Source organism: Zophobas morio, unplaced genomic scaffold (assembly GCF_036711695.1).
Source record: "Zophobas morio isolate AGI-343-1 ecotype UQ-CSIRO unplaced genomic scaffold, CSIRO_AGI_Zmor_V1 ptg000036l, whole genome shotgun sequence".
Classification (NCBI taxonomy): domain Eukaryota; kingdom Metazoa; phylum Arthropoda; class Insecta; order Coleoptera; family Tenebrionidae; genus Zophobas; species Zophobas morio.
The window spans coordinates 16,993-41,627 of NW_026972141.1; the positions used below are offsets into that span (position 1 = coordinate 16,993).

Consider the following 24,635-nt stretch of genomic DNA (forward strand, 5'->3'; position numbering starts at 1 on the left):
CAACATACTTTTTTACCCTTTTAAAAATACTGATTAGCTTTTATAAATTTTAGCACTCTATTAGAGATAGGTCAGAAATAATTAACGAAGTAAGAAAAAACCTGTATAAGATAGAAGTTGTACTCGAACGCTCATCTAGCGTGACTCGCTATGCGCGATGTGAGCTTGAACGCCACCATTTAAAGATTTAACCGAGGAATGTTGTAGCCTGCATGCTTTATGCGTTACTAACACAGTGAGGGAAGCTTCTGCTATCTACAAAAATCAAGACAACTGTGTGGGTTAAATGCATAGCGTTCTTTTAATTAAGGCTATTATTATGGCCTAACATATCATGAAAATAGACTCTTTCTGGAATCTGTGGGAAGGAAAGGGTACCTGTCAGAAATTGAACCTATAACAAAAATGGAATAGGTCTTTTGAAAGTATTTTCCAATCAATTGTTTGGGGATACCTCTAACATGAACATTGACCAGACACGTTAGATACTTAACCGAGAGTTTAAATGTAACGACTAACAAACATGTGCTGATTAGTAACCCACTATGAGTCTACGCTTCCTTTAATTTGAGCTGAAACAATCAAGTATGTTTGAATCCACAGATATAGTGGAACAAATTGACTGTTAAAAATTCACGAGGCTTTTCTTTAAACCCAAGTTATACAATCCTTCTTTGAACTGCCAAGCAGAAGTCGATAGCCAAGCACGAGCAAAACACCCATAGAGACATTAAAAGCCAAACAAACAAGCAGAAAACCCCTCTGTTATTAACTATATAGTTTTATATATATACTCCAAAAACAACTTCTCAATTAAATTCTATGAATTATATAAAAAAATTGATAAATCTGGTGATAGTTAATAACATATGCTGTGAGGAGGTCATATGGTTAACATTAACTAATGAATATGGTTACCCCGCTTCGCATGGAGGCTGACTGTTCAACGTATGATTCGGAGGGTTTCTAGAGTGTCTTCGACGCACGGTTAGCATAAATTATGTTATATTTGAGCGATGCTGATGCTAACTTTCCTCCGATGGACAAAGGTAGTATTATGTTTTATAATTTTCTACGACTGGTCATAACTGATTCTATAGGATGAGTTGTCCGAAACTTATGCTGGCGAGAAACCGTCTACAGCGACTATCGTGGATAATCTGAGAGCTATTTTCCCACTGAATCCCGCTGAGAACTAATACTAGTATATCTTTCTTTGTTAGTCCGTCTCGCACGCACGAACGAAATCCATAAGTGTACCCCAATGACTTTACTAATTCTAGGGTCTCAGAATAGGCTAATATGATGAGTAATAAAAAAAGTACTGTTCACATCGAAGTATCTAGATTCTTAGGGCACCCCGTTTTATGCTTCATAAATTAATAAACTTTTATAACTTAATAAGCACAATTTTTTAATGCCTTAAACCTTTAAACCTGTTAAGCAATAGGTTTTCTTTGCGTTTAACAAAATTGCATAGGTGGAATAGAGTTATAAAAGTTTAGTAAGTAATAAATATGTTCCTTTATTTATTATTTTTGTCAAAAAAGAAGTTTGGTGCTACGAATTTAAAAAGTGCAGGTAGCGGATGTCATGAACTATGTTCTTTAGCTTTTCACTGAAAGTGGGAAAATCCTAATTTAATATAAAATTTGCTCACCTGATTTGCTTATCATTAGATATAATTTACTGTAAGAAACTCGCTAACAGTTGCAGAATTTTCTAAAGAGCGTTGCATATTAAAAGGGCACAACTCTTCAATTACACGGACAAACCCCCCGCTACTGAACAAATTCTGCAACGAACATAAATTAGAAAATGGTGTAGTTTTATAGTAATATAGCTTAATTTACTCCGTTAGACATTATATAGCAGCTATACTTATATAAATAGCGTACCGTATCTGCTTTAGCTATAAAGTAGATTGTCTCTATAATACGATCGCTTGCCAAATCATGCGACTTCTGTACAATTGTTAAATATAAAAAAAACGCGGATATATAAAGGCGCTCAGCGCGGACCTCCACGAGGACATTAAGCAACTGACGAATAAAAACAACCGACATGGCCTCCTTAAATTCTTTTTTCTTAAACAAGTTTCTTTTTTGGTCCAGTTCGTTGAGCTATAAGTTTCCAAATAAAAAAAATTTAGCCGTTATAAAATAAAAAGCTGCAGTTTCATACACGCAATAAGCAAAGTTTGAATAAATTTAGTTCTGGACTACGCAGTGCTGCGTAGACAGCCTCGAAAAGATGAATGAATATCGATTCGTTTTGAAGAGGAGCAGAAGGATTCAAGTAAAACATCGACCAATGGGTATTCAGGGCCTCCAACATCACTTGAAAGCACAACTCCACATTGGCAGCGCCGCCCTTGCAATTCTGTTGAACCAATGAACAAAGTAATAAATAATAGAGAAATAGAAAAACGTGCGCACGTGTGTCCAGGGAAGAAGTGTTTCCAGACATAAATTTAGTATAGCAGGAACAAAGTTTTTGAATCGTCGAGAGCCTAAATTAATAATAATTATAAATAACAAAATAATTAATAACAAATAGAATAAAGCAAAGCTACCGTCTTGGCAAAGTGTGGAAAACAAAAGCAATAGATTTTCAAGAATAGCAGGCTGAAGTTGTGTGCTTCTTTGCGGTTTCAAAAGTTCAAATACGGTAGTCTAAGGAGCCAATTAAAAATGGGCAGGAAAATAATGAACAGAAACCACGTGTTCGACTCACACGTGTACAAATAACGAATAATATTAATTATACAAATAATAAAACTAGTAAACAAGGATTTTAAAAGGTTCGTTTAATTGACCCAGAAAATTGCAAAGCGCAAGAAAAATAATGCAATGATCAGTGAATACCAAAATTTGTTGAACGGTTTCTTCACCCATAAGAGAAAGCATAGATTGGAAAAAGGCCAATAGCAATTCAAAACTTTCTTCCGCTACATCTAAACAATAAAGTATACAACTTCACTATAATTTATGAATTTTTTTCACAAAATGGATTTGCCTGCACGCTGAAGGTACTGAGAAAGGACAGGAAATATTTTTTGAAGGTTGCTAAAAACAGTAACTTTCGCGGTTTTTTGTGAATCGCGCATGCCATACGCAATCGCCTTTAAAATTCTTGAAATCGTTTTAATCAACTTTACGTCTATGATTGGTTGATTAACGTAAAAGGCAGCCAACGTTATAAAAATATAAAAACGCAAGCCAATCAATTTTGTGCTTCTGCAACCGCAAACCAATTATCTAATCTTAAAACAGGTGTAGAGTTACCATTGGCGGAAACACTACTCAACAAACGCTGGTAAATCTCCAGGGTTGGACCAATAAAATTTTGATATTCCATGGCCCTTGCTTCAAAAAGCTTCGGCAGTATAAATAAAGAAAGTTCAACCAAAAGAAGCTCAAGAGGCACCTGCGCATCGCTGCTGACGTTCCGCCAAGGAAGTACAAACATGCAAGTAATGCTGTGAAAAAGCAGTTCCTCAACAATTGGAGGAAACCGAAACTGCTGGCCAATAGCGACAAACTCAACAAACTTCTTGGTATTTCCGTCCGTAAAAAGTTCTGGTAAACAAAAATTTAGTAGATGTTGATTGACTTTAAAAATGAAAAGAACTTCGAGGCCTCGTGGTTGCCGCCACCGTCTGAATAAAAGTGGCAGCTTTAACTAACAGCGATAGGTCGCTCTATAAATAAAAAAATCAATTTTTTGGTGGCGTGCAGAAAAAATAAGATTGATTGGTTCAAAAGCAAATTGTAATTTAAAATAAACTGTAGCCATCTCGCATTTTATAGTAATTTAGTCGAATTTGTAACACAAAAGGATCAAATAAATGATATTTGGTACAATTATGGCTTAACTGGGAGTAATAAATTTACGTATTTTAGCAGGTGCGCTATGATTGGGCAGTAAAATAATAATCATATAGTAATAATTATAATGAAATATAATAATAACGTTAATGTTTATGTTAATACATCGGTCTCATATAATTGGTAGATGCATTGAAGAATAATATGCAAAAACTGGACGAGTTCCTCATTTAGTGCCGCCCCAGAAGCTCCTAATTGGTACCAACAAGCGCCAAGGGTGGCAATAACCTGCCCGTGTCTATAAACCCATCGGCTAAATGAATAATCAATAAGAATGCGCAAAACTGGCCTAACACGTGAGAGCACGCGGCGTTTTTTAAAAAGGCGAGTGATTGGTGACCACATTTGAGGGTGTCAAGGAGACTTGAGATAAACTGAGTGAGAAGCTAAACAAAAAAAAGCATTAAAAGTAATGAAAATAAATAAAAAAGTATATAAAAACTTCTGCAGGAAAAGAGCAAGACATAATAAGTCGTTCCATGCAGAGCAGACAAGTGAAAAAATCTCGACACTGATTGGCAAACCCCGGAGGAGGCGCTGATTCGCTTAAGGCGCTACAAAGTTTTTCATAAGCCTCGCAAAAAGGAACAAAAAGCACGTGCTAGAGTATAACAATTAAGGTAATGCCACAACCAATAGAAGAAAGAATAAAGAAGAAGACAAAGCTCTCTTTGGTTACAAAAAAAAAGTGGTACGAGCTTTAAGAGAAGAGCCATGAAGAGCTCCAACTCGAAACTTTGAGAAACTTCAGTAAAAGTGTTGACGCACTCAACAATGAAGGAGCTCACTTCGTTATTCTAATGAAATAATAATAATAATAGTAATAATAATAACAAAAATAATAACGGCTGTAAAAAAGTCTTCTCCGGTAGAAAAGTTTTTAAGAAGCGGATTCGTAGAAAACTGGCCTCGTTGAATAATAACTTCGCATAATTGGAAGAACAGCGGATTGAAACTTTTCAAAAATAATAATGAACCGTAATAATAATATAATGTTAAACGTACAATGAAGCCAATTCGAGGCGAAAGTGGTCTTCTACGATGCAGTTCCAAACTTCCAATGAACGTTGAAAACATAATAAATCTTGCTAAATACAATAAAAATAATAAATTATAATAATAATAATAATAATAATAATAATAATAATAAAACTTGAAAGAAAGTCCACTGAAGAAGCGCTTGAAAAAAGTCGCTTTTTTGCTGTAAAAGAAATTCAAAATTTTTAGTGACAAAAACTTTAACAAATTCGATGGCCTTCCCGGAAATTCTAGACCAGTGATATTCGATCTTTAAAAAATTGAGATATAATTACTAATCAAAGCTTTACTCTTCAATATCATCGTCCAATAAAAACTCGCCCTTGCACGTGGCATAAAGAAAGTTCATCTGGTTTATACAAACACGTGGGTTGCTTGTTGATTTTTTATTAAAAGTCATATAGTTAAAAAATCAATGAAAATGCTCTTAACACGGAAAAAGGAAGTTGTCTTGTCTCTCATGCGGTGAATATCGTCTATCAATTGAAGAAATACGAAAAAAGGAAAGAAGAAAAGTACCGTTTCATGAGCCAACTGAGCTACTTGAGTCACGTGTTGAGCACAATGTGAATTTGCGAGCTCCAATAAACACTCAAAAGATTTGCTTCTGAGACTTGCAGTGGACTAAAATTAGTGAATATTATTAATAATAATATTCTTATGAAAATAATAAAAAATATGATAATGTAAAATTAATAATAATAAAAATAAATTTATAAATAATTAATAAGAAAATTAACAATAATAAATAATAATAAAATATATTGTTCTTTAGTATAATTATTATTATATAAAAATAAAAATAAATAAAAATATTTATTAACGATAATAAATAAAAATGAATTAATAAATAAAGAAACTTACTAATAACTAATAGTAAGAAAAATATAATATTTTTATTATTAATATTAATACTTTATAAAAATAATATTAAATATTAAAAATTTATTAACAAAGTAATAACCAAAAGTAAAACTTAAAAAATAACAAAATATAAATTAATATAAATAAAAATATATAAAATATAAAAGAAAATAATAATAATAAAAAATTGTAATAGAAACCATAATAATAATAAATAAAAATAAAATATAAAAAAAAGAGGATAAATAGCAATAAATAAAAAATACTAATAAATAATAATATATGAAAATATATAAAAAGTTAATATATTTTCAAATAATAACAGTAAAAAACCAGAGGATCATAAAAGACATTGAAGATCCGCAAAGCCAAGTTTTTTTCCTTAAGATGCTCAGGCTGCGCAGGGAAAAAATGAATTATAATAAAATAATAGAAAGAAAAAGTATATAGTAAAAAAAATAACAAAAAGAAAAATAATATTAAAAAGTAAAAATAAAGAATATTAACAATAGTAGAAAAAAAATATAATAAAATAAAAGCAAAAAAAGTAGACATTAATAATAATAAAATGTAAGCAAATAATAATGGTAATAATAATAATAATATAATATTAGCAAATAACAATAGTAATAGTAAAGAGAAAACCTTCGCATACGGAATCATAATAATAATGCAAGAAAGTAATTCGAAGCAAATAGCCTGAAGTACATAATAATAAATTATAGTAGTTTTAATAATAAATAATAATAATAACAAAACCTCTTGATCTTGAAAAGTGTTAATATTCATTTTCGCCCTGTTAGGAAAACATAATAATAATAATAATAAAATATATATTAACATTAATAATTATATGTAATAGGTAATTACAAGTAAAAGGAAATGTAAAAATAGTATTATATATAGAGTAATGAAAAGTAAAAGCTCATATAAAAAAGTTTTCTTTAACAGCTGCAATAAAGTGTTATTTATAAAAAATAAAAAGATTATAAGTAATTATAATAATAATAATAAATACTCCGACCGGCCAAGGAAAGGAGAATTCGGAACGGAAAAAACTCCAGAAACTTCAGGAGAAGAATGCGGAGAGCCCGGAAGACTCCCAAAGGAGTTTTCTAATAATAATAATAAATAAGTAAATAATAATAGTAATAAATGTACAAAAATAAATAAATAATATTAATAAATAAATATATATATATAATAATGATAATAATAAAGCAATTTTATATTAATTAATATTTATTTTTTTATTTTTTTTTTTATACAAATAATAATTAAATAAAAAAGATTTATATAATATTTAATGATAATTACTATTTTTTATATTTTCTTTATATAAATTTATTTAGAAAAAAAACTTTTATGATATTTATTTCCTTTTTTTTTAATTTTTTAATATAAATAAAAAATTAAGTACAAAAAAATACTAATAAATGAATAATAATAAAGCACTAACCGTAGTTACTTTTTTTATTTCCTGCAAGTGCAGTAGTAAGCTTCTCAGAAAGCTATTATTATTATTTTTATTATTTACTTATTACTATTAATATTATAATAATTATTATTTTTTTAATGTATTTATTTTTATTTGCTAACAATATGGAAGCAAATTGGGTACTGAGCATGAAGCAAAGTTTTCAATAGCACAAGTCTGCGGCTATTAACCTTTTTTTATTATTATTTAATAATAAAATCTATAAAACTGAAAATTATGGTAAAATAATAATAAAAATAAACATAATTTATAGTTGACCAGTAATAAACGCCAGTAAATAATTGAATTATTAAAAACAATTAACATACTATAAAAAAGTATATATAGAATAATATTAAACAATAATACTTAAAAAACCTTTAATATAATAATAGTAAACAAATAAAAACAAAAATGTAAATACCCTAGACTTTAATAGCACCAATAAGAAGTAATTAAAAAATGAACCAACCAATTAACTTCAATTTGAGTGTTCAATCCACTTGCTCAACTCAAATTGTTGAGCAAGTGGGTTGGATGGAGATGAAACTAATTAAAACCACAACAAAAAAAGCTATGAACAGAACATTTATTAGAAAAAAATTGGAACCAATTAAGTAATCTTATAAATAAGTCAGTGTTGACCCTAGACCAATAAAATCATGTTTTTATTTACTATCTATCAGATAACCACCAATCAGCGAAAATTAAGTTCAAGGATTTCAAAAATAGAAATAGTTTATTACTATGTCTTTTCGAGGGCACATGACCTCTTCCACAAAAGTTTTCAGAAGTTTTAAGCCCAAAAGTTCAGAAGATTTACTTTGGAGTTGTTCTAGTATAAATCTAAATTAAATTAAAAAATAAATCAAACTGCTAACTTTACTATTAATTTAGTTTCATAACTATATAATTCTTATTTTTTTATAAATGCTTACTATTTTTTATATAGTAGTAATAATAATACGAATATTATGGTATATACATATAAACTTTTCTTTCAAATTGAATTAATTAAAAAAGAAGAAAACAAAAGAAATACCTGGTGAGAAAAACTTTGATTTTTATGAAAATTAGCTAAAAAAAATCTCAAGCAATAAATTATAATTTGAAAATATTGATTAAATAATAAGTAAGTAAAACAAGACAAAATAAAAACATTATTTTAAAGAAAATAATATCAAAAAATATAAATTATATTTGTGTTATTATAAAAAATCACAAATAAAATTAATAATTACATAGAAAATTTTTTAAAAATTAAAAATAATTATAATAAATCTATTTAAAAATGATATAAAAAAGAAAAAGTAGACTATTAAAACCTTCAGAAATTTACTTTTAAATTGAAGTTTATAACTATCATTTAAAAAAATGTGCAAAAAAAATAAATACAAAAATTTAAAAAAATATATTTTTAATTTTACGTAAAGAAATTGGGAAATTCTTCTGGCCATTCAATTTTTCCTAAGTCGCTTATCAATACTAATATTTCACTTTGAAAAACCCTAAATTTAATTTATAATTAAATTATAGCAGTGTTAAAAAAAATTATAAAACCGAGAACGAGTTGAAGAAGTATTTAATAAGTGAAAGAAATAATGGCGCAGCTCATTTTTTGAAGGTGAAGCTACTTGACTCCAACGTTTAGTTATCAAGTCCTTCGTAAGAAAAAAGAAGACAGAAGAATTAATAAATTAATTTTGAAATTAATTTATACTTCAAAAACAGTCAGGCAAAACCAAGACACGTATTCCGAAGAGGACATATAAAGAAAGTGACGACAAACTTTCCAGGAATCCGATTGTTTTTTAAAATTTAATAATATTTGTTCTGCGACATAGTAAAGATTAGTACTACCGCTATTTAAAAAATTATATATAAGTTCCCGAAAACGCATTAAAAATAAATATAATTTATAATATAATATTCTTTTATTTTTGCAATCGTAATAAACCAATTTCCGAGCGTTTTTCTTGCGTAGGACCAGAATAAAGCTCCGTTAAAAGTTTTTCTAAAGTTTCTAATTCTTCAGCATAATTCATTTTAATAACACTTCTTATTTTTTTCCCAAAACTTCCAAATTTTCTCACAACTCGTTACGGTATTAAATAATAAGGATATGATCACAAATTTAAGAAAAAAAGCTTTTTAACAGTGTTGGTGGTAAAAAACTACGACTGACTTCGAGTTATTCACGTTTACAAAGTAGTCTTGCGCTAAAGGGTATTAAAAAATTGAAGTTAGTCTTTTAAATATAAAAAGGTAACTTTTATCTATTTATTTATTATATAATTTTTTTTAGAGATATAAATAATTCATCATTAACTACTAAAAAAAAAATTTCAAAATTTAATGTTTTTTTTTTGCTGTAAGTAGTTGAAAACGAAGATTGTTTAGAGCGCCGCAAAAATTTAGCTTTTTTTATTATTATTATTAGTGCCTGCTAAGTAACTAATAAATATCGCCTTTTTTTTAAACTATATAACTTATTTTTTATTAAGGCGAAGAGCTAACATAACTACTCAAAATTTTTATAAAACTTGTTATTTTTAAATTTTTGTGTTATAATTAGAGAATTACTACATTAACGAGAAAAGTGACCTATAAATTTCTTTACTATACTTGTTTCCTCAAACTTTAGTATATGTGAAGGGGTAAAATTCTTTAAAAGTTTTTAAACTTCGCATTCACTGAAGTAAAAAAAAAGCTTTGACTCCCTTTCAAACGACCTAAAAGTTGGTAATAATCCGTGCTTTAGGCTAAAATATAGTGAAAAAGAACCTGAAACTTATCACAAAACATATTAATTTGGTAACGAATTGGCAAAAAGTTTTTTTTTCTACAAGAAAAAATCTGACTTCTCTGATAAACTCTTTTACTACTATAAAATGTAGTTTAATTGAGAATGAAAGAAAAATTACAAATTTTTTATTTTAAAAAAATGTGATGGGTGTACGCTAATTCAGCCAGGTTGTGAAATGCTTCAAAAAAAAAAAAAAATTGAGTTTCACTTAGCTTATAAGAGATAAAATACTATATGCAATCAAACGCTTCAGAATTTTTGTTAAAGATAATGTCTCTATTTATGTTATTAAACGGAAGCTCTATTTTCAAAAAGATTCTGAAAGAAAAATGTCTAGGGAGATTGTTTATAATAAATACATTTTAAAAAAAACTTCGCTACAGATTCATTAATTTAAAAAAATTTTAAAAAGGGATAAAAGACCTGAATATTGCACGACTCGGAGAATATTTTGTATATGTGGTTTTTAAATATTATAAAACATAGCAAGAGATGACTCTAATATAAAATTCTCGAAATTATCATATTATAAGTCTATTTATAAGAAAACAGCTCAAGCTTTGAAGTTCCCTTCTGTGGCCAGTGAATTTTACTTAGAAATTTTTTTTTAAATAAAAATATATATTTGAGAGCGCATTTCATCACAAAATATTATTTGTGTATTTTTTGGCTGATTTAAAAACTTTAAATGAAGCAAAGCAAAGTAATAAAGGTTTTTCTACTTTTATTATATTTTAAAAAGAAGGTTTATTAATTGAAAAAAGATCGAGGAAAAGAATATAACTAGTTTAAAGTCGCATAAAGAAAGCTGATAAATTAATCAATGGCATTAAAAGTTACTTTTTTTAATTACAAATTGCTTATTTAAAAAACATCTTGCCAGACGTTGTAGTTGTTTTCCAAATATGCGCAAATAGTCGTCAAAGAAGAAATTACCAAGTATACATAAATAAATTTGAGTGTCGAAAGTGTAATATTTATAAGTGTATAGTAAATCCACCTCAATCATTTTTACTTATTAACTTCACAGTAAAGGAATATGCAATGAATTATAAATAAGCCCTCACGAACGACGTAACTGAAAAACTATTAGTAAAGTGTTACAAAGCTTATTTAAACTAAGCTTTTATCAACTAAATAAACAAAATTATTTATTCTAAACTATATTATAAATTTAAAGAACCGTTAACAATTATTGTAAGTTTAAAAAGTTTTACTTTTTACTAAAAAAAATTTTTAAAACTATGTTGAATATAAAAATCTTGAAATATACTTGAGAGTCCACTAAGTAAATGAAAGTATTATAATTAAAAATAATAAGGAGGTAATTTTCTTTTACAACATCAAGATACTTGCGAAAAAGAAAAAAAGATCAAAATTTTTGTTCAAAAGCTTAAAATTAATCCACAAACTTTTACTTTGTTAAGTTAATTCCTAGTATAATCCAATATAGTAAGTTTTTTACCGGATAATAGTCAGGTTAATATAACTTACATAGTACTAAGTAAACCTTTTTTATATAAAGCGCTGTTATGAATTTTTGCAAAAACCGAATGCTATTTTTAGTAAACTTGTATATAACAAATTTTTGCGTGGGAAGAAAAATAGAATAATATGTAAACTTTTAAAGCAAAAATTAAATTACCTATGTTTCCACTTCTTTTATCTTAAATATTTGATTAAATGTAATTAAAATTATATACTTACAAATTTAAAAATAAAATTCCTGTTGATAAAGTATTTTTATAAACATGGAAAGTAAAGTAAAATAATATAAAATTACTATAAGAAGAAAAAATACACGTAACCCTAAAATTCTTCCGATATAAGAGGAAAATTAATTATAACTTCTTGTTTCCTCCTCAATATATATGTATATATTTTTTATTATTAATATTTCCTGGTTCTCGAGTGGGTCATAAAAGGAAACACCGAATTTACAAACTCTCAAAGGGTAATAGCATACACATTAGCTCTAAGCTTGTGTTAAAGCAATCCCAAGTATATATTATAATAATAATGCTGCCCCTAACCCAAATACTATATTTAGAGGCCATTACGCCACGGAGATAGCGTACATCGTCCCTGATTTCGTAGTTGACCTAATTTCCCAGTAATTGATTGGTGAGCCGATCGAGCCGATTGTAGGGGGCGATAGCATTGCGTTGAAAACGTTAGCGGGGGTTAAATCTGGAGGTCTTGTATAAGGCATCGTAGCGAATAAACCACGAGGAGCCTTCATAAGGTGTACCAGCTTGTTTTGTCTTACTTGAAACGAAGAGACTAATTGTTGGTGAGCCGTTGGCAGAAGCAGTAGACCTGTATGTCATGATCGGTCTGTTGCACACCTAATACAAGCGTCGTTTGTCGGGCAACGAGAGTTTGCTGCGGGCACAAAGTAAGGGTAAAGAGTTTAAACCACCGCGAGATAGTTTACTTGCTGCCGCCACGAAGGCTTACTCTCAATAATGACTCCCAGGTATTTCGCAAAAACACCAAGAAAATTACATTATTTTGGAAGGTCACAACGGTGGTAGTAACAGGTTAAATGCGTAAAACCATCACACTGGGATCGAGGGTTATCGTCGTAGCTCAGCGGTCAAGAGTATTGATGCGCGCACACAAGCTCGTGGGTTCAGTTCCCACAGACGCGACTCTCTTTTTGGTCTTTAATGGTCGCGGGTATAATTTCGTTCTCATGAATTCTAATACAGGTGCCTTCCTCTCGAGCGTTAATTATCTCTATGATTTTGACTAGGGCGATTGGCACAAGCTGTTTCTCGGAATAAACAAGGAATTTCGGTTAACAAACTATATAAGCAGGCGGCATACACTAAGTAGCGAGGTGATCAGCAAAGTGTCCCGTGGTCAGAGGCATTTTCCCCCATCAAATTGCTGTCTCTCATAGTAGGTAACGGTAAACGCGCTCTTTTTTGGTATTTCCTAATAATATTCTGGAAAGGGACGGGACCGTTACCGTTATCATCCGATATAATACTTAACTTGGTTTTTCACAATATCGGTTGTGGAGCACCAACAGCTCTTTTCTAATGAGACTGTGTAGGCTATCAAGTGCTAATTTATTTTCGGGGCGTTTATGACCACCGTGGCTACTCGAATAAGCTGTCATCGTTAGCAGATAAAGGCCTCAAGTAAGCGGTTAGGGCGGAATTCAACTTTACGTGTTGCCGTGAACGGTGTGATACGCCGAGATCAAAGCGCCCTCAAATTCAGCAACAGCAACGTCAAGTAGGGCGGAAGATGTTGAAAAGGTTATATCAGAAGCCCCTAAGAAATGAGCCCAGACCGTAAAAGTTCTGGTATATGTCCTCTAACTCCTCTTCGTAGCTTAAAGCAAGTAGAACTGGCAGATGGTTCAAAGAGAGTTCGTAAGGAGCTCCATTGTCGTTAAAATCTTAATATCTGTTCAAACGGCGATATTAACTACGGAACATTAAAAAAAGGGCATCAAGATTTGAGGTAATAAGCGGCCTGCTGAGGGACTTGTAAGCTGTAATTACCGACGCGGCCTCCTGGCTGGTTAAGCAGAGAGATACTGCAACCGCCTCAATGCTTTTCAGGGGCTGGGAAAGATATCACACTGTGTAGAATCATATATGTACATTAGAATCTTTTTAAAAGTATTTTTTAAGGAAGGCTTTTATGATGTCCAGCGATAGTAATTGCCGATAATGGAAATACCTTTACTCTATACTGTAGTGATTATATAGTATAGTTATAATTATTACGGTCTTTTATGATTATCTATATATATATTGCTTTTGACTAGGGAGTTCTGGTTTTTACTCACTTTAACAATTTTTCAGCAATCGCTTTTAATTTATTTTTTTATAATATTGAGCTGTAGATCACGATGAAGCTATCCATAAAAAAAAAAATCACGAAGAGTTTGAACATACAAAGCAACTGATAAATTTGCAGCCTTAAAAGTAACTTTGCGTGACAGTAATGCCATGAAGATGAACTAAAGGCTAGTACAGAGCGAATAAAGGATTTATAAACAATAATTTAGTTTTTTAACTAATAAGGCTTATGCGGTGCAGGCATGTATATATTCAACTCATAGCAAAAAAAAGTTTATTACCTTTACGAGAAATTTAATTTTATAATAACTAATTTACGCAAACATTGTTTTTAACATATAAAACTTCAAAACCAAATTCAACTGTACATAAAATCAATATAGAACTATTTTATAAACATCAAGCAAAGTAAAAAAAAAATTACAAGCACGATAAGTAATATTGAAAATAATTAAAGACAAGCTAACACTAAAACTTGAACAAGAGGAAACATAAATGATAAATAAACCTGATCTTGTAAAGGTATACTGAATAGACCAAAAACCAGTTTTCTTTATATATTTATTTTTTATGCTCTTAGCTATAAGTGACGAAAGAAAAGAGAGGAGCATTGAGTTATTGTTCATATAAATGGGATTACGTACAATCAACCAAAATAAAAAATTATACATATTCCTTTAAGAAGAGCTGAAGGCTAATATTTCTAAATTTTAAACATATATATTTATCGAAATTTGAAATTAAAGTAGGCTACCTGTCATCACAACGACGACTATTACTACTACAAAAGCTATTATTGTTATGTTAAAATCCTCATTATAAATAGTATTAGTATAATATCGTCTAGGTAATATAATTAATTACTATTATTAGTTATAAGCGAAGACAAGATATGCCTTGGGAATTTTTGTATTTAGTATGATTGTTTGAAATAAAAGTACAACCGTTTTTTGTGTCCAAGTAAGGAAGGATGCTGTCTAATCGAAGTAGTATTGAACTATAACTTACAAAGATGTACTCGTAAATATACATAAAACAGTATAACTTGTAATTTATTGATATATATTAATATGAGGGTGGGACTATGCGCCGAGGAGTAACCATATTATCGAAAATCTATAATATTACTAAATGAAAGGTTTTTTTTAGTAAGCTTGGTCATATGCAAATAAAAAGGCCTAACTTATTGATTTTTTTTTTCATGACTACATAGTTGATATAAGCTTCTCAGTCATAGTTATTATTAATCATGACGCCATTATACTTCCGTTTCTTTGAATTTAAGTTATTAAAAGTTTTAGAAAGGTTTAATTCTCAGAGGGTTCGTGGAGATCAGTGCTGTACTATTAATAAGGTAAGGCGATCCACAATAAGTACAATATGTTGAAGTTGCATAACTTAAAACTGCGAAAGGTAGTTATGTATTTGGCATAATGGACCAAGAACACAGCTATTCGGTATAAGTAGATATATATACATACGATGAAGGAAATCTTATAGACAACCGCATAAAAAATCTTTTTAATTAGCCCAATTCAACCAGTAAACGTTATTTTAAAAAAAGAAGGTATAAGAGATAAATGATAAGGTGGGACAAAAAATTTATGTGCATGGTAGCAAAAATAACAGAAAGAACATAACAGAAAGGGAATGAAGGCTAAATTATTTAAACTAATAATTTGTATTTAAAATATTTTATTTTTCAGAAACATTATCGATGTACTAAAGGTATAAAATGTCCGGGACACTAACTTTTTAGGATGTTAAAATGCCCGAACTACGTCACGTGGTACATGAAGCAGATAGACTTGGCTTAATACAGCACGTGGTATGGATACCTGATTAATTGAAAAGGAAAAAATTTATACTTCCCACCATTTTAAATGGAATTTAAAAGTTAGATAAAAAAAATTGTTATTAATAAGCCCTAAGTAAAAAATTGATGTAAGTTTATTATTCAAGGAAACTTGGCTTTTATTAAGCTGTGGACTCCACCACTATAATATATATTATATTTTATCATAATTGTAGTGATAAAAAGAAAAAGTGCTCAGTCTAACGTGTTTCCAGTGCATTCAGAGAGTTAAGTTCGCTTGCTAGTAAAGTTAGCAGAGGGAAGTAACGCTCTAAATAATCTAATAAATTTGCTTAAAAGTAAAAACATAGGAAATAAATAAAGTGTAAGAATATAGAGATTGAAAAGGATACCGTTTAATCCGTCGACTTCCTCATTCGGTTCTAATAATTGTTTTATATATTTAAAAAACAAGTAAATACCAGAAAGGAAGGAAAGAAATAAAGAAAGTTTACTAGCGAGAAATAATTTAAAAAGAAAATAAGACGGAAAAAAAGTATTACCATCGCCGCTAGCAATATTTTTATTTTCCTGTTCTCGGTAAAGTCGGAGTATTTGACCTAAATATTTTATGGAAAGCTATAAAAAGATAAAACCACAAAGAATTAGAGTTTGCTACCTAATAATTCAGCATTAACATTCTTTTCTTTCTCCTCTTCTTTGAAAAAAGGGTTTAAGATTAAGGGTTAGGGTTAGGTTAAGGTTAGGAAACAAGATTATAGGATAAAGTCTTATAGTTAAATTGTGTATTAGTTGAGATCATAACACTATAAAATAATTTTATTTCTAATTTCGTATGTGAAGTGATTTTTTACAATCTTTATATTATTAAACATCAAAAAGTATAAGAAAAGTACCATCATTAACACTTGCAGCCTCAAAGTTTTGCGATTGGTAGTTTTGAAGTAGCTGACCTTTATAAAATAATAATTTAATACATTTGTGGTTGTCGATGTTTTTACTTAATATTTTTAATGATGTCCCCTCATCTTCATTTCCCCCACTGGAAGTAAGTCCAGCTATAAGGGGAACTTATTCAAAAAGGATTAATAGTTTAATTAGGAAATGAAACCATGTAACTTACCAAGAGAAAGTGCCTCCGGAGCAATTCCGGCAACTTTGAAAAGATTTAAGATAAAAATTATATTTATATACATATATACACTAAATAAATTAATCTTTAGTAGTAAAGTTTGAATAGATAACGATGACTTACTATCCACTTCATTATAAATAATTAATTCACATTAATTATTACAATTTTATTAGTTATTAAAATTGTTTTACATTAAAGTACTTACTGTCAGCTAATGAGAGTTTTCTTCTGGTCGTCGCTATTAGTAAAATTATTAAAAATTTATAATAGACGAATTTAAAATTTTACCTGCCCTGTCTCCTCCTGCAGTGGTTTCTTAAGTTCATGTGGTTAAAAAAAAACCAGAAAATATGTAAGACAAGTGATAGAGAAAAAAAATGGTGATCATTAAAAAAACTGGTTTTTCTCTAATAATAGAAGTGAAAATAAAAATCACATATAGTAAAAACTTACTTTTTTTTTTCGACAGACCTGGATTATTTGCAGGTTTCCAAAAGTAGTATAAAGTTAGATAAGAAAAAAATAAATGCTTTATCAATTTTTTTACGTAAAAATCCAGCTTCTTTATATCCAACCTCAGGATGTTCAGTTTCTTGATTATTTCAAATGTATCAATACGTACAATAACAGTGGAAATAAAGAAGGTTACCAAGCTCGTTAGCAGCGTTTAACGAGTAGGGTTCATTTATGGGAGCGCACATGCCATTTATAATAGCAAAGATAGCTAGCCAAAAATATAACATTTTTCTTAATTCCGAGAACTTAAAGAACTTAGTAATTTCAAAGGTCTCTTAAATACTAAAAATTATATAACAATTTATAAAAAAAATAGTTATTTTATTAATTATTACTTAATGTAATTTTTATTTATGGGCCAAATAAGGTAAAGATTTACTTTTATTTAGTTTTTATTCTTATATTCGAGTATAATTGATTTTTTAATAATCTTAAAAAACTAATTTAGCCTTTAAACATGTTTGACAAATATTACTACGTTTGGAAATTAAGTAAACTTCTATAAACCAAATTAGGGATGCACACAACTTTTCCATGAAAAAATTATTTGTAAAACCTAAACAATGATGTTTTTAACTATGTTTTTTTTTACTATTGTAAATTTAAAAGCAATAAGTTAGCTAAAAAATTTTTGTAAAGGTTAAAGAAAATTTTTTTAATTTGTCTTACAAGTTTGACATAAGATATATTTTTATCTTTGTAGAAGTACTCTTAAAAAAGTTTTAGTGTCCAAGAAACGGCCAAACTCCGATTATGAAAAGGATGTTAAGTAGGTGATATTTTGGTGTTAACCGGGGGTACTGCTGTTTGCTAAACTTTAACAGTTAACTGTTATTTTAAATAAAAAACATAATGATTTGCGGAAATTTTAAAGAAGTATATATTTGTTATTTTGTGAACTGACTTTCACGATAAGAAACCAATCTCTACACATATCGCATGACTAAAACAGTAACTAAACGATAAACATAAAAAGGGGTTAAACGCTTATAACTTTCCTTTACCTCACCGATATGGATACATTGAAAGTAACTAAAATAAAAAATATATTTTATATAGAATTGAAGTTATTTTTTAAATTATGATTTAAAGACCTAAATCCAAAACAAAAAGAAAGTTGTTTGGAATAATTGTACCATTTTATTTTAATTTCGTAGTTTATTTTTTTCCCTTTGGCTAAAATCTTTAACTGTACAAAGAATTAAGTTAAGATTTTTTAAAAACATAGTTATAATGATATTACATAAAATAATATCTTGTATTAAAAAAATTTACTTATTTGAAGTTAACACTACTATAAATTATAAATTTAGCAATTTATATTGCTGTTCATTCACAATAACCTTAATTAATTTTGTGATTAATATCTATTACAAAGTAAAAAAATAACAATCATATAAAGAACTAAAATATTAATCTTAGTTGTAATGAGCACGCGATTAATAATTTTCTCTAATTTTCTTGCAGGTGTATTAATTGGACGTTTTCTTCTCCAATAGGCCTGACGAATCTTGCGCTATATTTATATATAATAAAACCCTATCCTTACGAGTTTTAGTTTTGTTATTCTCGCATTATTGATCTGCGATCTTTTTAATCCTTTTCTACTATCTTATTATCCTTAGTGTTCTCGTTCTTATCTAACATTAGTAACTCTCTATAATTGGGTACTTCCATCAAAGATTTTTGCTCTTTTGATCTTCATAGGACTTTATAACCGGCTTGGTTATAAGAGTCTTAATCATTAATAAACCTACTAATTCTCAAAAAGGAATATGGTGAAATGCACAGAAAGGAATTAGTTAACTAATAAGTTAGTTGATTATACAATTAAAAAAACTAGAAAAGGTTTATAAGAGTGTGTTACATATTTTTAAAAACGACTATGTTTCTGTAACGGTATAAGGGAAAGAGAATTAACAGAATAATAGATGTAATAAGTATTTTAAGTTCTCAGTTACTGCGCTCGCTACGCATGGTACCGTTGACTATTAAAAAGTTGTAACGCACCGAAGGTAACGTCATTCCTGTGAAAAAGGCTGAGCATTGTATATAAGAATAGTATTCAATAGACAAATAAACGTAAACGACTTTATTAAATATAAGATATTAATAGGAACAACAAGTATATCAGAAAAAGGGTGGACAGAATAAAAAAACAAACAGAAAACCAGGTCATTAGTACAGAATAAACGGATCATACCAGAACAAGAGACTAGAACAGAACCTCGTAGCAAGAAAGGGGGACCAGAGGATAAAGAAATAAACAAATTGCCTATGAAGGTTAGCGGCAGTGGTGATGGGGCTTTGCTTTTATGCGTTTTAATTTATTTTCCAACGACCACACCAGTTGGCAAGCTTGACTAGGTAGGAGGTGCAGTAAGACTTACGGCTTTGAAGAGGCGTAAATAGTCGTATCATCTGAGTAGAAGATGACCACGTGTGATGGTCGCCGGGCTGTGTCCCGTGATGCGCTTAACATGCAAGAAGCAAGGAAGGTAGAGAATAGCATTGAGGAGCTCCCACTGTAAGAAGTTTTAAGGGGGAGTATGCCCGTTTGAAAAAAAAGGAGAGGAGAACTATGGCGCGCAATCTGTGAATCGATCCTTGTGCCAAACTCGGTTGAACGCTTTTTCGACGCCAATAAAACCGGCGCCTGTTGTTTTTTTAAATTAGAGGCACGAGTCGTCATGTTATAAGGCGGAGGAGCTCTTGAGTCATTGAATGCCAAACTCTTTTAGTAACAATTTGGCAGCTCCAGCTACCTTGCTAATTGCCGATCAAGGACAGATAAGTCGGTAATTATTCGGTTTAGAAGCTGATCGCAGCGTCTAAGGGAGTATCACAACGGAAGGCAAGCCGGGGGTCCCGGGCAAATTGAGGAGACAGAATAAACGATCCATTGTCACTACCGGCATTTGCATCAACAATACGTTGGCTATGTCCTCGGTGTTGGGTCTTCCAACCTTACTAAAGCTTCAATAACTCCTCACATATTGGCTGTGGTGGTTTTGCTCAAGCTGCTCTTGGCATCAGCGGGGAAGTTCGACTCAAACCGCATTTCATCAGCAAGTATAGAAGCAGAGACACCTACTGAGCAGTGAGATGATCAGCAAAAAGTGTTGCTTCGTCTACATCGTCGACTGGTGGAAAAGAATGTTGGTAAAGGCTCCCAATTTATATATATATTTATTAGAAAGATATGTAGCCATTTATAGAACGTAGCTAAGCTTTGTCTGAAGGTTGTGATTTACTAACAGCTCTTCCCTAATGCACCCGGTGAAGTTGATTAAGCTCTGATTTGCCATCAGAGCGTTGTGTCACCGTAGTTAACCGAGTGAAGGCGTCAACGCTCGCAAATAAGGACGGAGTTCGTCAATAGAGAGTTAAAGCAACTAAGCACTCCAAGTCCGCAGCACCTTCACACTCGGGTAGGCGGGTGTTTTCAATAGCGTCGAAGATGTTAAATGGTCGCCTCAAAGGCCTCAAGGATAAATTTCAATTTGTAAAGGTCTTATTAAAAGCCTTCAACGTCTCCTTTCCGTTACCCAGCTCAAGCAGGACGGGCAGGTTGGACTATTCTAACTTCGATAAGAATTTCATTTTCCACCAGTAGATAAACTTTTAATTTTAAAACGTTGATATATCCAGCACGTCCGATGTCCCCTTCCTTCGTGCGGAATTAGGTACTGTAACCCTGCTACTCACAGGCCGCGCCGTTAAAACATTTAAACCAGGCTTTTCCAAGCGGAATGCCGGCAGTGAAAGTTCTCTACATACACAGCTGAGGGGCTTCATTAATAAAACGCCATAAAATTAATGGTTTTTAGTGACTGGGAAAAGGTAGATCTTAATTTACCAATTCGGCCTCTAATTGGCCAAGCAGAAGAAACACATAACCGCCTAACACTTTGTTCTTCACCATTCTTGCATTAGTAACATATTTATAAAATAGCGTATATATACATAATGAAGACTGCTGATAGTCTTAATCAACTGTGTTGATCTTCTACAACGTACATATAAAATATACTTTTAAGATACACCATAAATATTATAGCTGGGATTATAATTTTTAATAACTAACCTTTAAAAGGCATAGTGTTACATCTCAGAGAGTTTACTAAGTTTATTTTTTATAAGCTCCTTAAATAAGCATATACTGAGGTGTCACAAAAGCATCTAAACAATCAAAGTCTTTATAAATTATAAAAAGAAATATTTTTTATATTACACTAAACGTTTTTTTATCTATCAATCTTTAAATAGTATATAGGACAATAGTACGTTAAAAAACCTAATATTAAGTTATACGATTACATACACTTGAATGCCATCTCTGCTTTATTTATGAACTATATATCTTAAAAATGCTATTTTTGGCTGAATCCTAGTAGACTGTTTTCAGACTAACATGCTTCCTGCTGACCAATTTCTGAAACTTAAAGAACTTATAAAAAAAAATTATTTCCTAAACGCTTTTTTCTAACTTTTTAAATCAATATATTACATATATTTTTAACAAAAATATATGTTCTCATTTTAATGTACTCACTACATTAATACTTATCTAACGGATTGTCAACTATCCACTCTAATATTTAGACTAATAGTACAATACTATCTTTATAAATGCTATTAACCATTTTTAGCTAAAAAGGTTAGTCGCCTCGGGTCTTCCCCCCTTTGCCTTGTTCTTTTTATTTAGCTAAACCATGTCCAAAAGTAGCAGAAGTAACACTCATCGGCAAGTGGATGTCGATGCTTACGATAAAGATCGTTTTGTTCTAGAAGAAGGGAGTATGTTATCAATAAATTTATTTTATTTCAGGATTTTAGCTGGGTAACTTTTATTTAGCACAAGACTTATCGGGAGAGTTTAATACCAGAAAATCTGAAGTTCGTAGATTATTAAACATCTCTAATGCTCCCGAAGCTTTAAAGTTTTGCTTAAAAAACCCGCTTTACTCAGCAGATCGGAAGACGAAAGTCTCTTGGTTTTAAATATTAACTTTATTACAACTAATTCTTTTTATAGGATGAAATGGTTAAACTAGTCGTTGAAATTTTAAGTTCTATGAAGAATACTGGTCTATCATGTTTCTTCTTGGAAGCATAATTTAATTAATAATTTTTTTATTTAAAAATATGTTATAATTGCACATTATAAAACTTTCAAAGCATTTTTATATACCTGTATTCCTACTAATTATAATAATAAATTTAATTGTTTACTTCAAAAAATTAACTTTTTGGGTTAAACTAATTATTTTAAAAAAATTTAGAGATTAACAAATTAGCTGCAAGTTTGTCTTCCGCAGATATTGATATTTGCTTAAAGTACGTCTTCAAAGGAATGGAATTTCCCGATTTTGCTGCGAGCTGCAGCGCTATTCTACTAACATGGCATAAAGCCGTATGCTTATTTTTTTTAAAAAAATTTAGATTTTTTAATTTTTTAATTTTTCTATAGTTTAGTACTTTCAAAGTTTAATTCTTAATATATTAGTTTAAATTTTAATTATAATTCCCAATAAGTAATTTTCTTAAATTTTTTTTTTTTAAACTTATTAGATATTTTTAAATATATAGAAATTTTAAGTCCGCTATTATGCGTTACTATATATTTTTTAAAAAAAATTATAAATTTTATATGGTTTAGTAGAAACTAGCGTGAATCTTTATTATAGGCGCAATAAAAAAATTTATTAAAGATTTATATTTAGTTAGTAATAAAAATAACTATTTTTTCTGAATTATGTATAATATATTCTTTTGATCTTCATATTTTGAATTATTTTTTTTAAATTAATAATTTATTATTTTTTATTTATTAATGTTAATCGATCACTTTTTTACTCAGCAGTTGTAATGAATAAGTCTTCTCACTTTACTAAAAATTAGAGTAACATTAAAAAAAAATTATTTTTTAGTAATTTGTGTCGTAAGTTTTATTACTAAAACTTAACCGTAAGTATTATGGCAAATTAATTATAATTTTGTAAAAATTAAAGTTTTATAAAATTATACTGCGGTTGGAGCAGGCGGCTTCGTCGCAGCACGTTGCAGTCTAGTCCAGGCTTCGGCTATCGACTATAGACGGTTGCGTCTAACGGTAGTAATACTAGCAATAGTATAGGCTACTGTTGAACCTCCTTGACTGACTGTTGGCTTAGCTAATTGTCAGTTTGGCTGCAAAACCCAGCAGTGCTGGTTTCTATACTAGGTATAGTCTAGTATAGTAGCAGCATTATGGTTGGCTTCGGGCCAGCTGTGGGCTGGTGTGACTCTTTAGGGTCTTTGATCCTTGGGTTGCATTCGGTTCCGGTTGGCTCGACGCTAAAATCCGTAGTGCTTGTTCCTATGCTATATTGGGCCTAGTATAGAAGAGACACTGTTGGTAAGGGTGTTACTAGCTAGTATTATATATATATTGATACGCGCGAGCCCAAAAAATAAAAATGTATTTTTTAAAAAAAATTAATTACACTGAAATTTTGTACTAATTTTAAATAATTTATAAATATATTTTAGCAAAAAAACTAAAAGTAATTTAAAATATATTAATTAAAAATTATACGTAAATATTAAAAATAATCAAAAAATAATAATAGTAAACAAAAACGATTATATTATATAAAATTTGTAATTATTAATTATAGAAATGAAAATTTAAATAAATTAAATTTTGTAAATGTTAATTATAAAAATCGAAATTTTAATTTTAATTTTTTTTTTTTTAATTTTATCATTTGTTTGATTTAATTATAGCTTGTGGATGCCGGCGGTGAAGGGGCCATCATGCGGGTGTTGACAGATCGAAGTCACTGCGTTTAAATTAGACTTTTATAATACAATAAAATCGTTAGTGAAATCATCAAATAAATATCACTTAGAAAACTTTTAATTAACAGTTAAAATCGAAGTCGCTGTGTTTAACTTCGACTTTTATATTATAAATCGTTAATTAGTGAAATCAATTCTTTATATCTCATTCTATATAAATAATTATTATTTTAAATAATAAAAACAGTGAAAAAACGAAGTTACCGCTTTTAACCTCGACTTTCATAATTATAATAAATCTTTATTAGTAGGCGTCTGTTTAAAAAAAAAATTAGTTTTTTTTAACTGAAGCTCTGATACCAGTTTAGCGCGTTTCCTAATTTAGAACTATTATACATTTAGTAATACTTCTTGAGCTTAACTATTAAAATTTCTGCTTGAAGCCTAAATTCAGAAAGCAATTCAGTATCTTTTTTTTTCGGG

At 29.6% G+C, this 24,635-nt stretch overlaps 3 protein-coding genes and 1 long non-coding RNA gene across 6 annotated transcripts; 1 reads left to right on the plus strand and 3 right to left on the minus strand.

Annotated features, from left to right (window-relative positions):
- Positions 1 to 1,560: 1,560 nt before the first annotated feature.
- LOC135139838 (exportin-6-B-like) lies at positions 1,561 to 6,583 on the minus strand. The gene is made up of 24 exons (XM_064070185.1): positions 6,552 to 6,583; positions 6,438 to 6,491; positions 6,126 to 6,188; positions 5,448 to 5,552; positions 5,219 to 5,277; positions 5,044 to 5,158; positions 4,896 to 4,978; positions 4,737 to 4,845; positions 4,586 to 4,687; positions 4,333 to 4,491; positions 4,185 to 4,276; positions 3,996 to 4,128; positions 3,634 to 3,703; positions 3,430 to 3,581; positions 3,288 to 3,378; positions 3,019 to 3,162; positions 2,868 to 2,956; positions 2,576 to 2,675; positions 2,439 to 2,512; positions 2,185 to 2,382; positions 2,022 to 2,123; positions 1,899 to 1,964; positions 1,691 to 1,795; positions 1,561 to 1,635 (listed from the first exon to the last, which is right to left on the minus strand). Exons 1-24 carry the CDS (start codon positions 6,579 to 6,581, stop codon positions 1,561 to 1,563), a joined length of 2,370 nt encoding a protein of 789 aa, XP_063926255.1. The 5' UTR covers positions 6,582 to 6,583.
- A 251-nt stretch (positions 6,584 to 6,834) lies between these two features.
- Positions 6,835 to 8,776, minus strand: LOC135139831 (uncharacterized). The gene is made up of 5 exons (XR_010282204.1): positions 8,697 to 8,776; positions 8,016 to 8,115; positions 7,392 to 7,460; positions 7,252 to 7,303; positions 6,835 to 6,907 (listed from the first exon to the last, which is right to left on the minus strand). It is a non-coding gene; the product is annotated as an uncharacterized LOC135139831 (long non-coding RNA).
- Positions 8,777 to 15,818: 7,042 nt separating this feature from the next.
- On the minus strand, positions 15,819 to 17,570 carry LOC135139845 (uncharacterized). 3 transcript variants are annotated; one of them, XM_064070194.1, is made up of 13 exons: positions 17,500 to 17,570; positions 17,398 to 17,442; positions 17,304 to 17,321; positions 17,139 to 17,165; positions 17,056 to 17,088; positions 16,839 to 16,871; positions 16,717 to 16,785; positions 16,612 to 16,668; positions 16,374 to 16,409; positions 16,258 to 16,314; positions 16,108 to 16,137; positions 15,960 to 16,046; positions 15,819 to 15,896 (listed from the first exon to the last, which is right to left on the minus strand). In XM_064070194.1, exons 1-13 carry the CDS (start codon positions 17,549 to 17,551, stop codon positions 15,877 to 15,879), a joined length of 564 nt encoding a protein of 187 aa, XP_063926264.1. In that variant the 5' UTR covers positions 17,552 to 17,570; the 3' UTR covers positions 15,819 to 15,876. The 3 variants fall into 3 exon arrangements, with proteins under 3 accessions (XP_063926264.1, XP_063926265.1, XP_063926263.1); XM_064070195.1 differs by having other exon boundaries at positions 15,960 to 16,034; positions 16,374 to 16,412; XM_064070193.1 differs by having other exon boundaries at positions 16,374 to 16,412.
- A 4,485-nt stretch (positions 17,571 to 22,055) lies between these two features.
- On the plus strand, positions 22,056 to 24,203 carry LOC135139853 (actin-related protein 2/3 complex subunit 5-like). The gene is made up of 5 exons (XM_064070201.1): positions 22,056 to 22,166; positions 22,225 to 22,355; positions 22,405 to 22,456; positions 22,652 to 22,782; positions 24,138 to 24,203. The coding sequence occupies exons 1-5, from the start codon at positions 22,082 to 22,084 to the stop codon at positions 24,201 to 24,203; spliced, it is 465 nt and encodes a 154-aa protein (XP_063926271.1). The 5' UTR covers positions 22,056 to 22,081.
- Positions 24,204 to 24,635: the final 432 nt, after the last annotated feature.

Excerpts from the sequence above, each read along its gene's own strand:
- LOC135139853 (XM_064070201.1), top strand. The coding sequence starts at position 22,082 with ATGTCCAAAAGTAGCAGAAGTAACACTCATCGGCAAGTGGATGTCGAT. Across the intron at positions 22,167-22,224 it reads TTTTGTTCTAGAAGAAGGGA|CACAAGACTTATCGGGAGAG; the intron begins GTATGTTATCAA and ends ACTTTTATTTAG. Across the intron at positions 22,356-22,404 it reads CAGCAGATCGGAAGACGAAA|GATGAAATGGTTAAACTAGT; the intron begins GTCTCTTGGTTT and ends TTCTTTTTATAG.
- LOC135139838 (XM_064070185.1), bottom strand. The coding sequence starts at position 6,581 with ATGAATATTAACACTTTTCAAGATCAAGAG. Across the intron at positions 4,129-4,184 it reads AACGCCGCGTGCTCTCACGT|ACACGGGCAGGTTATTGCCA; the intron begins GTTAGGCCAGTT and ends ATGGGTTTATAG. Across the intron at positions 3,704-3,995 it reads ACCAATTATATGAGACCGAT|AGCGACCTATCGCTGTTAGT; the intron begins GTATTAACATAA and ends TTTTATTTATAG.
- LOC135139845 (XM_064070193.1), bottom strand. The coding sequence starts at position 17,551 with ATGTGCGCTCCCATAAATGAACCCTACTCGTTAAACGCTGCTAACGAG. Across the intron at positions 16,786-16,838 it reads TCCGGAGGCACTTTCTCTTG|TTCCCCTTATAGCTGGACTT; the intron begins GTAAGTTACATG and ends TTTTTGAATAAG. Across the intron at positions 16,047-16,107 it reads GGAAGTCGACGGATTAAACG|CAAATTTATTAGATTATTTA; the intron begins GTATCCTTTTCA and ends TTTACTTTTAAG.